The sequence below is a fragment of the Myotis yumanensis genome, unplaced genomic scaffold (genome assembly GCF_028538775.1).
Source record: "Myotis yumanensis isolate MYYU_CA2020_CCGP unplaced genomic scaffold, mMyoYum1.0.hap1 SCAF_3, whole genome shotgun sequence".
NCBI lineage: Eukaryota > Metazoa > Chordata > Mammalia > Chiroptera > Vespertilionidae > Myotis > Myotis yumanensis.
Window position 1 is genome coordinate 183,453,949 of NW_027223754.1, and position 18,145 is coordinate 183,472,093.

The window sequence follows — 18,145 nt, forward strand, 5'->3', positions numbered from 1 at the left end:
AAACTTTAGAGAGAATATGGTGAACATACAAAAATATGTAGAACAAAAATAAATTGTCATTCTAACAGCTAGCCTTTGAACACATAGGGAAATTTCAGTTTATTTTTTTCTCTGTGTCATGTCAAATGCCTTCTCCAAGAGTAGAGAGAAAATGTGCTTTCTTATTGCCTCTCCCATGTTTCATCACAGAAAGGATCATTATCCATAGCCCAAAGGAAAAAATGAAGGAGAAAAGAGAAAGGAGTAAGTCAGAAGAGAAAAAATATTTATTATATGACAGCTATGTACATTTATGGTGCATTTTATATTTTTAAATCTTTATTTCAACCAAATGATGTATTTATTTTCACCATTCTATAGATTATAAAAAAAAAGGTTAGGGATGTTGAATAATAAAATTAAATTAATTTGAACTGATTAATGTTGAAACTAAAAGTTCTGTGACATAGTTTGAACACTTACACTTTAGAGGAAGAATAGTCTAAACAGAGTTTATTAGATTAGCATCTGCTAAGTGCCCATTATCCTAGATTGTTACAGAAAAATTATATAACCTAAAATAAGCTCAGGACGCACCCCCCCTCCCCCAAGTTTTCTTTCAGAGACAGATATATAGAGCAATTCTTTAAATATTTTAAAAAGAGTCAGTTATGTTAAACTATTGCAATCTCCTACCATAAAGGGCTATGTTCAAAAAAACAGAATAAACTTTATGCCTTGAAACAGTAGCATTAAATTAAAACTAAAGTAACTAATCCTGGTTTTCAAAGTATCCAGTTATTTGCAGGGTGGTATTCATGTATTTGTAGATTCTTGTTCTTCATTCTATTTTATGCCCTTGAATATCTTTCTCATTATTTGACTGTATTGCCATGCTAGAAACATGGCCCCTTTAAATAACTCAAATGCCAGGAACCAGAAGTCTTTTGATTGAACAAATACAAACTTTGTTTTGTAATGCTCACCTTTAACTGTATAAATACCCCCTTTTTATAATTGTAGAGAGTGTTCAGGTAAAATGTTCACCGTTATGAGATTTTGGGTGCACTTGAAAAACATATATCCATTATTAAGAATCCTATATAATAAAAAGGTAATATGCAAATTAACCCTCATGTCCTCACAAGATGGCTGCCTACGACCAGGCTGGCAGGGGGGTTAGTGAGGGATGACCAAATGACTGAACAAGCAGGCTGTGTAGGGTGACCAGGCTGGCAGGGGGGTTAGTGAGGGACAACCAAATGACTGAACAGGAGGTTGTGTGGGGCGACCAGGCTGGCGGGGGGGGCCATGAGGGGCAACCAGGCTGGCATGGGGGGCAGTTGGGGGTGACTAGGCCAGCAGGTGGAGGAGTTAGGGGCGACCAGGCCAGCAGTGGGGGACAGTTGGGAGCGACCAGGCTGGCATGGGGGGCAGTAAGAGGCGACCAGGCTGGTGGGGGGGCAGTTAGGGGTAATCAGGCCGGCAGGGGTGGGTGCAGTTGGGGGCAACCAGGCTGGTGGGGGGCAGTTAGGGGTGACCAGGCCAGCCACGGGGGGCAGTTAGAGGCAATCAGGCTGGCACACAGAGGCAGTGAGGGGTGATCAGGCTGGCAGTGGGGGGGCAGTTAGGGGTGACCAGGCAGGCAGGCAGTTGAGCAATTAGGAGCCAGCAGTCCAGGATTGTGAGAAGGATGTCCGACTGCCGGTTTAGGCCCGATCTCTGGGATCGGGCCTAAACCGGCAGTCGGACATCCCCTGAGGGGTCCTGGATTGGAGAGGGTGCAGGCTGGTCTGAGGGGAGCCTCCGTCCCCCCTCCCGTGCATGAATTTTGTGCACCGGGCCTCTAGTCTCCTCATAAAATGCATGTGATCTATGTGATATTTTCATGGTCATTCGCCCGTAGTTGTGAACATTTTTTTGCTAGAAAGTTGTACCACAGACTATCTAAATATTTTATCCTGCTAGATTATTTTTACTCACCTTTTTTTTCTTCATATCTAAAATACCATGAATTACCTTCAGTCTAAATATTCGAACATTTTTTTCTAAAGGTACTAAGAGTTAACAGGATGCAGCTGATAGTACCTATTGGAAAGCATGGAGGAAGATGAGCATACCAATAACAAAGTTGGCCTTGGAAGATGACTGCCCATACTGTTGCTCAATGTACTTTGGTTTATATGTCACCATGCCAAATAAAGAATTGAACTGAACAGTGCTTGCACACAAATATAAGAAGTACACTGGATTTCCTAAAAGAGTCTTCAGCGATGGGAGAAAATCTATAAGACAAAAACAACATGAAGTGATTAAAGACAGTCACACTTGGCAGAAGATATAGCCATGGCAGCAGGGCTTAGGTGGCTGAGTCCCATTGTCATATTATCAGCTGCAGTTACAGTGTGGTACACATTCACACTATACATATCAAGTCATTGGCACAAGTCAAGGATGAGAGCTAGACATAGAGCATGCTTCTATGGACAAAACATCTATATCATAGTTCGAGGTATAAGTCAGACAAAAACAGACTCCTCTAACTGATGTGGGTAAAGGGCAAGAAGAACTACCACTCCCTCACTAAGAGCAGGGAGTCACAGGCAGGACATCAAGAACTTCAGTTTCCTGGTCTATTCTTCAAACTTGGGTCATGGTCACAAGGAAAGGCATATGAACGTTGTCTCCATTTAATGCATGGACTTTAGTTTAAGAAACGAACTTTGGCATGCTCCCTTCTTCCTATTATGTAGCCAAACAGTTAGAAAGGCAAAGACTTTCTATAAATGTAACTATTGCTTACTGGGCCCCTTCCAGGTCCATTGAGGGAAACTAATCTTTCTCATGGATACCCATTACCACGTGTGGAGAATTCACTAGAACATGTGTGGTTTTGCCGCACAACACACTCGCTCCTTTCATCACTGGTAGGAGACAAGCATTGATATACATTTCTCAAATGGGTGAATGTCATCTGTTTTAAAGGCCGCAAGCCCTGAAGATTCACTCTTTTTTTCTGCCCACCCAGACTGGTATGAAACAGCAATCCTATAGGGGCAGTTGCAAGGTCTCCACTGAGGAAGTGTGTGGATGGATATGTCAGCAAGGAAGGTTACCAAGATTTTGGGTCATGTTCTTCGATTGTTTTTTAGTAATAATGCTGATTTTTAAATCTTCATTTCTGCTTCCTACATAGTTTCTCACTTTTTTTTATGAACACATGAAGGAGAGAGAAGGTATGAGTTATAGAACCCCTATAAAGTCCGAATAGAAAAACTGAAAATGTTTCAATCAAGGAGAATCTGGCTCACCTCTTGCCATTTCCATTATTTTTGCTTTTTCTCTATGGGGTGTTTGGTACTCTGTGTGATCCCCCATAATAAATGTGGATTTTTCAGAGGAGGAACTGGTATCCTCTTTACTTTGGGGTCTCAGGAGACTCTTTGGTAAACACCAGAAAGGAACAGCTGCAAGAAGACTTATGGCTCCTGCGACTAGGTAACCAAGCCACCAGGCACCTACCCATTGGGGATCCTTTGGGGTAATGGTGATGTGATCTGAAAAAGAGACAGGATGGCTCAGTGGTGTATACAGCAAAGCTCATATGTTGAAATAAGCCTTTTATAAAGAAAGAAAATCCTAGCATCATCTCAATCACATTATCAAAATACCCAATAATTCATGCATTACTTTTTCTAACCTGAACATTATTATCATGCTTTTTGAAGGAAAGAGGGTGGAGCCATGATGATTTATTTTGTTGTTCCTTAGATTATAAATATAGAGTCTAAATACTGGAAGGGAACCCAGGGTTTCTAAACTCTGCTCTGGAGTTCTGCAGAGGGACCCCTGGGCTGTGGCAGGGGGGAAGTGACATGTGAGGGAGAGTTAGGAGGGTCCAAAACCTTCTGCCAGCTATGTCACATCAGCACCATTTCCTGATTTACAAATTGAAGGTCTAAGATTTTTCTCAAAGAAAAAGTTATATCCTGCACCCTATGGCCCAAATCTAGTCTAAAGCACTATAAATACTATTTATTAAATTACTAGAGGCCCGGCGCACGATATTCATGCGCAAGTATGGTCCCCAGGCCTGGCCTGGGAGCAGGACCATCTTCCTGGGATGCCCACAGCCAGCCCTGCTGCCCGCTGCTACCAACCTCCAGTTCCCCATTCACCATCAGGCGATTGGAGCCTGCCAGCCATCAGGCAATCCGGACTGAGAGGTGGTCAGTGTGCTTCATAGTGACTGGTTGAGTGGTCATTCTGGTTGTTCCACTGTTAGGGTCAATTTGCATATTACCCTTTTATTATATAGGATAGAGGCCCGGTGCACAGGTGAGGGCCGGCTGGCCAGCCCTGATGGGAGCCCTGGATCAGGGGTGGGGGTCCCGGCTGGGGGGCGGGGCTGGCCAGGGAGAGGGACTCCAGTCATTCTGGTCTCTGGTTGTTCTGGTCGTTCCGCCATTTTGGTCACTCAGCTTTTATTATATAGGATGTTTACTAGTAATAATACTTAGAGCTATTATAGGCCTGAAGCAAGATTTGCACGTGTAAATAAAACAATATCATATCGTATTGGACTAAAAGGTGGGAATTGCACATGTCTTTTGACATCTGGGCTCAATAGCTACTACATTCTACTCGGTAAAATGTTTATACTAGTTTATTGCTACTTCTTCATTGCTTCCCCTTAACCATTTCCCTCTGTACCACTCATCACACCTCTAATCCCTTGTCTATATCAGTCTCTGTGACTGGACTGTAAAATTCAAGGAGTCAATAAACTCAGCTATTTTGTTCACTGTGATACAATCACACCTGGGATAAAGTAACTGTAAAGTAAAATTTGGAGGTTAATGAACTAACAAAGGAATAACTAGGTAAATATGTTGGAATATGCCTGCATTTTATGTGATTAAAGAAGAACAACTAGTACAAGACTTTTGCATTCTATTTTAACACAATAATCTCAAAGTGCAATTCTAGAATTAAAAAAAAATAGCATACTTTTTTTTAAAATTAAATCTTTATTGTTCAGATTATTACATTAGTTACTCTTTTTTCCCACCATAACTCCCCTCCACCCAATTCCCACCCCACCCTCCGCCCTCACTCCCCATCCACTGTCCTCATCCATAGGTGCACGTTTATTGTCTAATCTCTTCACTCACCCCCACACCCCTTTCCACCACCCCAACAATAGTCAGTCCATTCCCTTTCTATGCCCCTGATTCTATTATAATCACCAGTTCATACTGTTCATCAGATTATTTATTCACTTGATTTTTAGATTCACTTGTTGATAGATGTGTATTTGTTGTTCATAATTTGTATCTTTACCTTCTTCTTCTTCTTCCTCTTCTTAAAGGATACCTTTCAGCATTTCCTATAATACTGGTTTGGTGGTGATGAACTCCTTTAGCTTTTCCTTATCTGTGAAGCTCTTTATCTGACCTTCAATTCTGAATGATAGCTTTGCTGGATAAAGTACTCTTGGTTGTAGGTTCTTGGTATTCATCACTTTGAATATTTCTTGCCACTCCCTTCTGGCCTGCAAAGTTTCTGTTGAGAAATCAGCTGACAGTCGTATGGGTATTCCCTTGTAGGTAACTGAGTTTCTTTCTCTTGCTGCTTTTAAGATTCTCTCTTTGTCTTTTGCTCTTGGCATTTTAATTATGATGTGTCTTGGTGTGGTCCTCTTTGGATTCCTTTTGTTTGGGGTTCTCTGCGCTTCTTGGACCTGTAAGTCCATTTCTTTCACCAGGTGGGGGAAGTTTTCTGCCATTATTTCTTCAAATAGGTTTTAAATATCTTGCTGTCTCTCATCTTCTGGAGACACCCCTCTGGGGCTAGACTTGCTTCGATGGGGCTTTGGTGCTCACTGAGTCTGCCCCCTGAGTGTGTCTTTTATGGTTCCACGGACCTGCAAACTGGATGATCCCACTCTGACCTCTGGGCTTCCTGGCTCCTGGATCTCTAGGGAGGTGCTAATCTATCCTTTGCCTGAGGCTATCCAGCAAAAGTCTCCCTGCAGGGCTTGGGCGGGGTGGGTCCCACGGGATCAACAGGGCGGGGTTAGCAATTATGGCTGCTCTCAGTCTTGCCCTCAGAGGCTCTGCTTCTCAGTGTCCCAGTAATCGCTGCAAGCCCCACGGAGAGAAAGCTGCCCTAGGGTTCTGAGCGATGCCAGACAGTCCCGCTTCTCCTGTATGAGTCTGGGTCCCTAGAGACTCGCCCGGAACTGGAGCTCAGAGCCTGAGACTCCCTCCCGATTGAAAACGACAACGGTGCCCTCAGCCGCCAGCCCGCTCCACATGCACCTCCGCACCTCTGTATTTTACTTCCGCGCCTCCTCTGAGTCTTGGTATGCTTTTCTCTTTCCTCCTAGTTGTAGAACTTCCACTCAGCCAGTTTTCCTGTGGTTCTGGATGATGTCCGTTCCGTCTTTTAGTTGTTCGAGGCAGCAAACTCCGGTGTTTACCTATGCTGCCATCTTGGTTTCTCCTCAGCATACTTTTTCAAACTGCTTTCTTAGAATTTTTTTACACAAAAATACTATATGTTTCCAGGGGGTCCACCTCACAAGGAAAGAAATAAACTAATAGCTATAGAAAAATGAGGCCCACATTTATTCCCTACACAAGCACTCCCCCAGAAGGAAAGCTAGTCTCATGACATACAGTAAAGAAGGAAATTTGGGTTGCCAGAAGACTTTCAACCCTTGGTTTTTCTGGCAAGTCAATAAACACATTATCAATTGATGTGACTATAATAAATGTTGATACACATGTATCCAACAAGAGCCAACAAGTAGCCACAATATGTAGTCATAGCTCTGGTGAAGTGCGTTTGAACTGGCTAACCGAAGTGAAAAAGGATACACCTGAATAGCATGAGTCATCCAGTTCTAATTACCACCTATTTTTCATATTCCATTTATTAATGTGCATGAGGATTCTCTCAACAATACATTTTTTCATGGCCTATTTTTTTTTTATGAAAGATTACTATCCTATCATTTTATAAAAAGTCAAATTGCTATTTTCTACCCCATCCCATTATAAAATTGCAGTAAAACAAATGAACAAATAACAATACGTTCGTTTCCTTACCTAGGTTTACAAAGCCAATGTCAACATACAATTTGGCACATAATGAGCCTAACAGGAAGCCAAAGATCGGCCCTATAATTGCAACCGTCTGCACACAACCTGCACCAAAATAAATAAATAAATAAATAAAAAACCTTAAATAATAAGGTACCTTTGCTTTTGTAAATTAATAAAATTCTCAAACAAGACGTGGAATGAGAACTGGTTAATAACTGAAAATATTTCATAAAGTCTTTATTTAAGTGTACTCAATTTGTCAATTTTTCCACTTCATTGAATTAGGAAATAAGTTCTTCTTAGCTTTGGAAGAAGAATGAACACTTATAAGCCATTAATTACCTCTTAGTAAGAAAATAACATGAGGACTGACTCTCTGATATAGAAATATGTCACCTACATGCTTCTGCAGTCCATGAAGTCTGTGAAGATACTTACACAAGGTCATATATCATTGCCTTGGAGCTCAATTACTTTCCTTTAATTTGATGTTCTTTCCCTAATGCAATAGAGTCCTCTATTTGAAGTTTCTTTACTATTCAAATCCTGCCTGTGGACTTCAGAAATGTGTGAACTGAATAAAAGATTTGGGTATGAAGTAAAAAGCCCTCCACATCCAATTTAGTTTAGAATGGAGTTGAGAAAACCAGGTACCCTGCTTTCTGAGAAGATAAATGAGGTGGGCATTACCAATATAGAAAGCTGCATTGTCTTCACTGGCAAAATCATCAAGGTAGGTGATGCCTAAGGGCTGAATAGGAGCTTCTCCAATTCCACGAAGAAGGTTCCCCAGGAAAACATAAACCCACATGGAGGAGCTGGTGTCGAGTTCACATTCTTGAAAGGAAAGGAAAAAAAGAAAAAAAGAAAAGCAAATAAGACGAATGAAATAATGTTACAATTAAAGTTAAATATTTATTCTGCTTTTCTACAAGTTGTCCTAAAATTAGATTAGAATGTAAAAGTAAAATATGACAGACATAGTTTGAGAGGCTTGAGCAAGATTGGGAAATGTCTGTTTCGTAACTTCAGTAGTTTAGGTAGTGTAAGTCCCCCAGAGACTTTGATCAAGGAACTCTATTGCTTCTTGTTCCTGTTACCTTCCTTCTTACTTTCTCTCTTCTTTTTATTTCATACATAAGCTAAGTTCTTGGAATTCCTACACTCCAATAACCTTCAATATCCTCCTAAGACCAAACACAAAAATTTGAACAAAGACTTTTCTTGCCTTAATCTTTAAAACTTTTCTATTTGTTCAGCAGAAATCACTTGTAATTTTATTGCTGATGAAGTTTTATCAGAAATTCAAAATTTTAGATGGCTGAGACTTCAACTTTGGGTAGCATTGCCTATAATTATAATTGTTTGATAATGAATAACAATCTTTAGGGCTCATGTTTAGAAAAAATCATCTAAAAATTAAAAACCTTATAAGCTTTAGAAGTATAACTATTCCAACAAAAAGAACTTTTGATGTATTTTTAGAGTGAAATTCAAAGCTAACAATTTTAAAATTGCTTTCATAAAAGCCATGCCTTAATATGAATTTGTGAAGTTGGACAATTACACCCATATCATAAGTGAAATATTTATTCAAGAGTTTAGTCCAGGGGTGGGCAACTTTTTTGTGAGTGCATACCAAAATCAGCAAAATCTCTGACTCAAAATTCTTCTGTGTGCCAACCGTAATTTTTTGAGAACATGTTACACCTACTTGATATCTCTTAAGGTGTACGTTTGTGAAGAACCTTGAAGAAATAATAAAATTCATTCGAGTGACAAAAACACAGTATATGATGATGAAAAATACATTTATTTTTTAATGTATACATGTTATGTAAAATTATTTATTTATCTAAGATGCACCTACCCTGAATTTATCTGAAAAATAAAAAAGTCGATATTAAGAAAAATATTGTAAATGGAAGATTATAAGAGAGGGTTTCGTGTGCCAGCAAAAGTTACTGGCGTGCCATGTTTGGCACACGTGCCAGGTGTTGCCCACCCCTGGTTTAATCACTTTAATAAAAAGGATATTTACCACCTCCAACAATTGCCACTTCTGAATGCTCCCTCTCTGTGAGGCACTGGGATAAGTGTTCTGTGGGCATTTTTAAATTGAATTCCCCTAAGAATCCTATAAGGTAGGAGTTATTTTCACCTATTAGTAATCCTTAAAGCTATTTCTGAAGGTAAAGCATGGGTTACAAAGAACTGGGGGGTGGCCAGCCAATGTGGCTCAGTGGTTGAGCATCAGTCCAGGAATGAAGAGGTCAGGGTTCGATTCCCAGTCAGGACACATGCCCAGATTGTGGGCTTGATCCCCAGTAGGGTGCAAGCAAGAGGCAGCCGATCAATAATGTTCTTCTCTCATTGACGTGTCTATCTCGTCCCCTCTCTCTTCCTCTCTCTCTAAAGTCAATAAAAAAAATTTAAAAAAAGAACTGAGGCGACTCAGTCGGACTCAACTTTCATGTAGTTGAGTCCGACTGCAAAACACAAAAGAACTCTGTGCAGTCACGTAGCTTCCTGTCTTGATTCTGCCACTTCTAGAAATGTAGCCAAGGGACCCTGGGTTTTTCACTTATCTTCTCTAGATTTCTCTTCCATTCCCCAAAGTATGATGGGAATTCCTTTACCAAAAATTGATTCTAATGTCAATTCTAGCCCTAACATTTATTATTGTTCTGCTAAGAAGCTTGTTGGTAAGTTTTATAGATAAATGTAGACACCTTAGATCTGTGCTTTCCAATACAGTAGCCATAAGCCACCGGAAGCTATGGAAATTTAAACTAATTAAAATGACATAAAGGTAAAAATTAAGATGCTCAGTCACAGCGGTTGGAAGATGGCGGCGATATAGGCAGACGCGTCCCAGGTCTTGTCCCGGAGCAAACGGAGTAAGCAGCTGAAACTAATAACACCCACCCCGAATTGGCAAATTTACTCAGCTGGTGAGACGGCTTGCAGCCTGGAAGGGCAGACCTCCCCTGGAAAGGTTAAAAACCAGGGATCTGGGCAGGAAAGTTTGCCAGACCTGAGCCCAGAGGGTCGGAGGGAGACCGCATGGCAGACAGCCGCGTCTCTTGGGACAGACACAGACCCTGACCAGGGTAAGGAGTTCCGCGGGTTTGCTGGCTCCAGGAGATTTGAGATTTGGATTTTGTGATTGCGGAGAACTGAGACTAAAGGGGGCATCCTGAGGAACTGATCAGACCATGCAGTGCCCATAAGAGAGGAGCGTTTCCCAGACCGCAGATCCAAGCAACAGCAGCCCCCTGAGCACCGCAGCCTCCTGATCACCACAGCCTCCTGATCACCACACCCTCTGTCTGTGGAACAGCAACTGTACTTGAAGCCTCCCCCTACCAGCCAGAAGAGCCAACACAGCTGTGAACAACACCCACCAGAGGAGCTGCTGCCAACTGGAAAGCAGCTGCTACCGCAACCATCTGAGCAGCAACCACAACCCAAGGAGCCCCTGCCACCCAGGGAGCAGCCACTGAACATCTCAACATCTACATATGTCAGCGAGATCAAACATGGGTAGGCAAAGAAACCCCCAAAGGAAAGAAAAGGAGGACTCCCCAGAAAAGCAGCTAAGTGAGACAGAGATATGCAACATGACGGAAAAAGAATTCAGAATAAGGTTCCTAGAGTACATGCACCACATGTTCAAGAAGCAAGAAGAAACAGATGAAAAACTCAACTACTTATGCAAGAAGCTAGAAGAAACAGATGAAAAAATCAACAACTTAAGTAAGTCCCAAGAAGAAATGAAGAGTGACATAGCTTCAATAAAAAACTCCATTGAAAGTATCAACAGTAGACTGGGAGAAGCGGAGGACCGAATTAGTGAATTAGAAGACAAGGAAGCAAAACACACTCAAACTGTACGGCAAATGGAGAAAAAAATTAAAAGACAGGAGGAGAGCCTAAGGGAGCTTTGGGACAACATGAAACGAAACAACATACGAATAATAGGGGTGCCAGAGCAACAGAAAGACGAACATGGATTAGAAAACCTATTCGAAGAAATAATATCAGAAAACTTCCCTGAGGTGGGGAAGAAAAAAGTCACACAAGCCCAGAGAGTTCCAAACAAGGTGAACCCGAAAAGACCCACACCAAGACACATCATAATTACCATGGCAAATGTTCAGGATAAAGAGAGAATCTTACAGGCTGCAAGAGAGAGACGGAAAGTAACATACAAGGGATCTCCCATTAGATTATCAAATGATTTCTCAACAGAAACACATCAGGCCAGAAAAGAATGGACGGAAATCTACAAAGTGATGCAAAGCAAAGGACTGAATCCAAGAATACTCTATCCAGCAAGGCTATCATTCAAAATTGAAGGGGAAATAAGAAGCTTCACAGACAAAAAAGGGCTAAGGGAGTTTATCACCACCAAGCCAGCCATGCAAGAAATGCTAAAGGGACTGGTGTAAAAAGAAGAAATATCAAGCTCAGAAAGAAAACAGCCACATACACACACACAAAAAAGAAATGGCTACAAACAAATACCTTTCAATAATAACTTTAAATGTAAATGGACTAAATGCTCCAACCAAAAGACATCGAGTGGCTGAATGGATAAAAAAACATGACCCATACATCTGCTGTCTACAAGAGACCCACCTCATTAGAAGGGACTCACACAGACTGAAAGTGAAGGGATGGAAAAATATCTTTCACGCAAATGGAAAGGAAAAGAAAGCTGGGGTAGCAATACTTATATCTGACAAAATACATCTCAAAGTGAAGGCCATAACCAGAGATAAGGAAGGCCACTTCATAATACTAAAGGGATCAATACAACAAGAAGATATAACCCTGGTAAACATATATGCACCCAATGCAGGAGCACCCACATACATAAGAAAACTTCTGGAAGATATCAGGGGAGAGATCGACAACAATACAATCATAGTAGGGGACTTTAATACACCACTGACATCACTGGATAAATCCACTAGACAAAAACTCAGCAAAGAAACAGCAATCCTAAATGACTCACTAGATCAGATGGACTTAATTGACATCTTCAGAACACTTCACCCCACAGCTGCGGAATATACATTCCTCTCAGGTGCTCATGGGACATATTCAAAAATAGACCACATATTGGGTCACAAGCAAAGTCTCCACAAATTCAAGAAGATTGAAATCATAAAAAGCTTCTTCTCAGACCACGATGGCATAATGTTAGAAATAAACTACAATAAAACCAACCCAAAATACTCAAACACTTGGAAGCTGAATAGCATGTTATTAAATATTGATTGGGTTACCGATGACATCAAAGAAGAAATTAAAAACATCCTGGACACTAATGACAATGAAAACACAACAATCCAAAACCTCTGGGACACAATGAAAGCAGTCCTGAGAGGAAAGTTTATAGCTCTACAGGCCTATCTCAAAAAACAAGAAAAAATGGTAGTCAATCATCTAACTCTACAACTCAAAGAATTAGAAAGAGAGCAACAAGAAAACCCCAGAGTGAGCAGAAGGAAGGAGATAATAAAGATTAGAGCAGAAATCAATGAAATAGAGACCAAAAAAACAATACAGAAAATCAATGAAACCAAGAGCTGGTTCTTTGAAAGGATAAACAAGATTGACAAACCCCTAGCCAGGCTCACCAAGAAGCAAAGAGAGAGGTCCCAAATAAACCAAATCAGAAATGATAGAGGCGAAATAACAACAGACCCCACAGAAATACAAATGATTGTTAAACAATACTACGAGCAACTCTACTCCAACAAACTGGACAACCTGGAGGAAATGGACAAATTCCTAGAAAAATACAACATTCCAAAACTCAATCAGGAAGAATCTAAAAACCTCAATAGGCCAATAACTATGGAAGAAATTGAAGCAGTCATCAGAAAGCTTCCAGCAAACAAAAGCCCAGGGCCAGACGGCTTCACAGGGGAGTTCTACCAAACATTCAAGGAAGAACTAAAACCTACCCTCCTCAGACTACTACAAAAAATTCAAGAGGAAGGAACGCTTCCAAGCTCATTCTATGAAGCCAGCATCACCCTAATACCAAAACCAGGTAAAGACATCACAATGAAAGAGAATTACAGGCCAATATCCCTCATGAACATAGATGCCAAAATCCTCAACAAAATCTTAGCAAATCGGATCCAGCAGTACATCAGAAGGATCATACACCATGACCAAGTAGGATTCATCCCAGAGATGCAAGGATGGTACAACATCCGTAAATCAATAAATGTGATACATCACATAAACAAATTGAAAGAAAAAAACCACATGGTCATATCAATTGATGCAGAAAAAGCATTCGACAAAATCCAACACCCATTTTTGATAAAAACTCTCAGAAAGGTGGGAATAGAAGGATCATACCTCAACATAATAAAAGCCATATATGACAGGCCCACAGCCAACATCATACTCAATGGACAAAAACTAACACCATTTCCCCTAAGAACAGGAACAAGACAGGGATGCCCACTCTCACCACTCCTGTTCAACATAGTACTGGAAGTATTAGCCATTGCAATTCGGCAAGAAGAAGGAATAAAAGGCATCCAAATTGGAAAAGAGGAAGTAAAACTGTCCTTATTTGCAGATGACATGATATTATACATACAAAACCCTAGAGACTCCATCAAAAAGCTACTAGACTTAATACATGAATTTGGCAATGTAGCAGGATACAAAATTAACCCCAAGAAATCTGAGGCATTTCTATACACCAATAGTGAACTTTCAGAAAGGGAGATCAGAAAAACAATCCCATTTACCATCGCACCAAAAAAATTAAGATACCTAGGAATAAACTTAACTAAAGAGGTTAAAAACCTCTACTCAGAAAACTACAGGACGTTGAAAAAAGAGATAGAGGAAGACATAAACAGATGGAAGAACATACCATGTTCTTGGATTGGTAGAATCAACATCATTAAAATGTCCATACTACCCAAAGCAATCTATACATTCAACGCACTTCCCATTAAAATACCAATGGCCTTCTTCACAGATCTAGAACGAACTCTCCAAAAATTCATCTGGAATAAAAAAAGACCCCGAATAGCTGCAACGATCCTGAGAAAGAACAAAGTAGGTGGGATCTCAATGCCAGATATCAAGCTGTATTACAAAGCCACTGTTCTCAAAACTGCCTGGTACTGGCACAAGAACAGGCATATAGATCAGTGGAATAGAATAGAGAGTCCAGAAATTAGCCCGAACCAATATGCTCAATTAATTTTTGACAAAGGAGGCATGAACATACAATGGAGCCAAGATAGTCTCTTCAATAAATGGTGTTGGGAAAATTGGACAGACATATGCAAGAAAATGAAACTAGACCACCAACTTACACCATACACAAGAATAAACTCAAAATGGATAAAGGACTTAAATGTACGACAGGAAACCATAAAAATTCTAGAAGAATACAAAGGCAGCAAAATCTCAGACATATGCCAAAACAATTTCTTCACTGATACAGCTCCTAGGGCAGTTGAAACTAAAGAGAAACTGAACAAATGGGACTACATCAAAATAAAAAGCTTCTGCACAGCAAAAGAAACCATCAACAAAACAACAAGAAAACCCACCTCGTGGGAAAACATATTTGCCAACGTCATATCTGATAAGGGCTTAATCTCCAAAATTTATAGGGAACTCATACAACTTAACAAAAAGAAGATAAACAATCCAATCAAAAAATGGGCAAAGGATCTAAATAGACACCTTTCAAAAGAGGACATTCAGAAAGCCAAGAGACATATGAAAACATGCTCAAAGTCACTAATCATTGGAGAGATGCAAATCAAAACAACAATGAGGTACCATCTCACACCTGTCAGAATGGCCATCATCAACAAATCAACAAACGACAAGTGCTGGAGAGGATGTGGAGAAAAAGGAACACTTGTGCACTGCTGGTGGGAATGCAGACTGGTGCAGCCACTATGGAAGGCAGTATGGAGGTTCCTCAAAAAATTGGAAATGGAACTCCCATTTGACCCTGTGATCCCACTCCTAGGAATATATCCCAAGAAACCAGAAACACCAATCAGAAAGGATATATGCACCCAGATGTTCATAGCAGCACAATTCACCATAGCTAAGATCTGGAAACAGCCTAAGTGCCCATCAGTAGATGAATGGATTAGAAAGCTGTGGTCCATCTACACGATGGAATACTATGCTGCTGTTAAAAAGAAGGAACTCCTACCATTTGCAACATCATGGATGGAACTGGAGAGCATTATGCTAAGTGAAACAAGCCAGTCAATGAAGGAAAAATACCACATGATCTCACTCATTCATGGATAATAAAGACCATTACAAACTTTTGAACAATAATAGATACAGAGGCAGAGCTGCCTCAAACTGATTGTCAAACTGCAGTGGGAAGGCCAGAGAGAGTTGGGGGACAGGAGGGAGGGGAGTAAGAGATCAACCGAAGGACTTGTATGCATGCATATAAGCATAACTAATGGACATAAGACACTGGGGGGTAAGGGAGGGTAGGGGTTTGTCAAGGGGGGGGGGGAAAGGATACTTATGTAATACCCTTTGTAATACTTTAAGCGAAAAATTAAAAAAAAAAAAAAAAAAAAAAAAAAAAAAAAAGATGCTCAGTCACATTAGTTATATTTCTAGTACCTAATAGTCACATGTGGCTAATGGCTACTGTATTGGACAGCATAGATAGAGAGAATTTTCATCACCACAGAGAGTTCCATGGGACACATTTCCTCTAGACCAGTGGTCGGCAAACTCATTAGTCAACAGAGCCAAATATCAACAGTACAATGATTTAAACTATATAGGTAGGTACATTGTTATTAACTTAATTAGGGTACTCCTAAGCTGGCCTTTGCTAAAAACATCCTCAATCTGATTGAGGTACATTTGCTGAGGTTTACCCCTTCCAACTCTCCCATCCACACTCATCTTGTATATCTCCTTTCATTCACCCTCTCTGTATGTCCAAACCATCTCAACATACCTTTCTCAATCCTCGACACTACATCTTCTTTCACTCCACAATGTTCCCTAAAATTAACTTAATAAACTTTACTTAAAGTTTTAAGTCAACTTCGCACTATACGTGCGCACCCGCACGTGGTATTTTGTGGAAGAGCCACACTCAAGGGGCCAAAGAGCCGCATGTGGCTCACGAGCCTCGGTTTACTGACCACTGCTCTAGACTGTTATGAGGGAGGGAGGAACAGGGTCATATGTGGAGCATTTTGAGAAGAGTCCTACATTTGCCCCACTAGCATTTTCAGGATGAGCCTTGTGTTCATTATGTCTAATGCCCACATAGGTCTATGACTTTAAAGAAAATAAAAGGATTGAGTTGTGAGTCTTATACTCTGTGTCTGACTTAATAACTCATCTCTTTACATTAAAAACATTTTCATTCCCCATCTCTAAATCTTTTGTTTCTTTTTTAACATCAAAGGTTTAAATATTTGCTAATTGGCTGTATTGTCATTTACATCCTGTCTCTTCTCTGATTATCTAAAACAAAAACAAAATAGAATATCTTCAATGACTGACCATGGTATACAGATGAAAACTCAAACTCTTTAGCTCAGTTTCTTGCCTCTTTATGTCAGTTAAATTTATTATTCATGATATTCTTTATGTCCAGCATGTCCTCCCCCACATTTCTTTCTCATATTTCCATATTTCTTTTAATCCTCTGCCCTCGCCCTTCGTTCAGTCAGACTGCTAGTGTTCACTGCCCAGAAAAGAGATATCTCAAAAGAAAGCATTAATAAGGATATTAGAGGAGTGAAAGGTTTTAAGACATAGATAAAAGATTTGGATGGGTAGAAGGTATATGAAAGGAATTCTTCCATACTTTGTAGAAATCAATTCCAATCTAGGAATAGGGAGTGAGATGGGGGTGTTGGGGAATAAGAGTTGATCTATTGATGCTGAAGGGAGAGGGAGGGAGGGGATGTCTTTGCAGTATCCCAGAGACAAACACCCGTGGGTAGGTTTTTGGATTCCATGAATGAGAAGAACCTGTGCCATCATGAGCAGGCAAAGTCCAGGGAGGTGGTAAGACCCCAAACATGAACTGGTTGCACAATGGAGTTAAGCATCCCCATCTTCAGCTCCTCACAGGCTTTCACCATCTACATTAACACAAGAGATGAGTCACCCAGGGGTGACTCATACATGTCATTGCTGTATAATGTGCATCAGCCACATGGAACTCTATCTTTCTAACAAAATTCCCCAACTCTTATCTTGTGTGGAAAGTAGAATTATATCCATGTTTCTAAGACAATCAGTCCTGCATCAGAGAGAGCTGTTGTGCTAAAAGCACACAGACACGGACACAAGATGACCCCAAGGTGACATGTATGACCAAACACTATGGCCAGAAGGATTAGATGTTTAAGAATACAGGGCACCAATAACACCAGACATCCTCTTCCCATAACTCCCCCTTTTACTATTATGTAACCTCAGAATGTAAGCAGACCCTGGGAAAAGGGTAAAGGTTAGAGAAAATTTGACTAAGATTAAGTATTTGCCATTCTGATGAAGAGAGGCTGAACATATAAATTAAACTGAGTTCTCAGGAAAAAATATATTGCTTTCATATCTGAGCAATGGACTGCGATTTGTAAATGCTAAGCTAGCTTTACCCTGATTTCATGGCCCGCCTTATTTGAAACTATCAGAAGGCTTTCTGCAGTCACCAGCAAGTAATGTTCCTTGTCCATAAGATTTTGTTTACTAGATGCCCGGTGCACAAATTCGTGCACAGGTTTGGGGTCCCTCGATCTAGCCAGAGATCGGGCCAGCCAAAGGGAGGGACCATGGGAGGTTGGCCAGCTGTAGGAGGTTGGCTGTGGGTGTACACTGAGCATATGGCCCCTGGTGATTAGTGCACATCATAGCTACCGGCCAGTTGTCTGGTTATCTGGTCATAATGGTCGCTTAGGCTCTTATATATACACTGAGTGGCCAGATTATTATGACCACCCCATCAGTATTTCGTTGGGCCACCTTTTGCCTTCAATACT

General features: G+C 40.6%; 1 protein-coding gene across 3 annotated transcripts in view; it reads right to left on the reverse strand.

The window, feature by feature from the left end:
* SLCO1C1 (solute carrier organic anion transporter family member 1C1) overlaps positions 1–18,145 on the reverse strand; it is a 56,129-nt gene that overhangs the window by 22,400 nt on the left and 15,584 nt on the right. Inside the window, exons 7-10 of one of the 3 annotated variants that reach the window (XM_070407820.1) lie at positions 7,782–7,928; positions 7,095–7,193; positions 3,291–3,536; positions 2,100–2,264 (exon numbers count right to left, since the gene is read on the reverse strand). In XM_070407820.1, the coding sequence (XP_070263921.1) occupies positions 2,100–2,264; positions 3,291–3,536; positions 7,095–7,193; positions 7,782–7,928 (657 nt within the window). The remainder of the gene's footprint in view (positions 1–2,099; positions 2,265–3,290; positions 3,537–7,094; positions 7,194–7,781; positions 7,929–18,145) is intronic. The other 2 variants (XM_070407821.1, XM_070407822.1) reach the window with 2 other exon arrangements.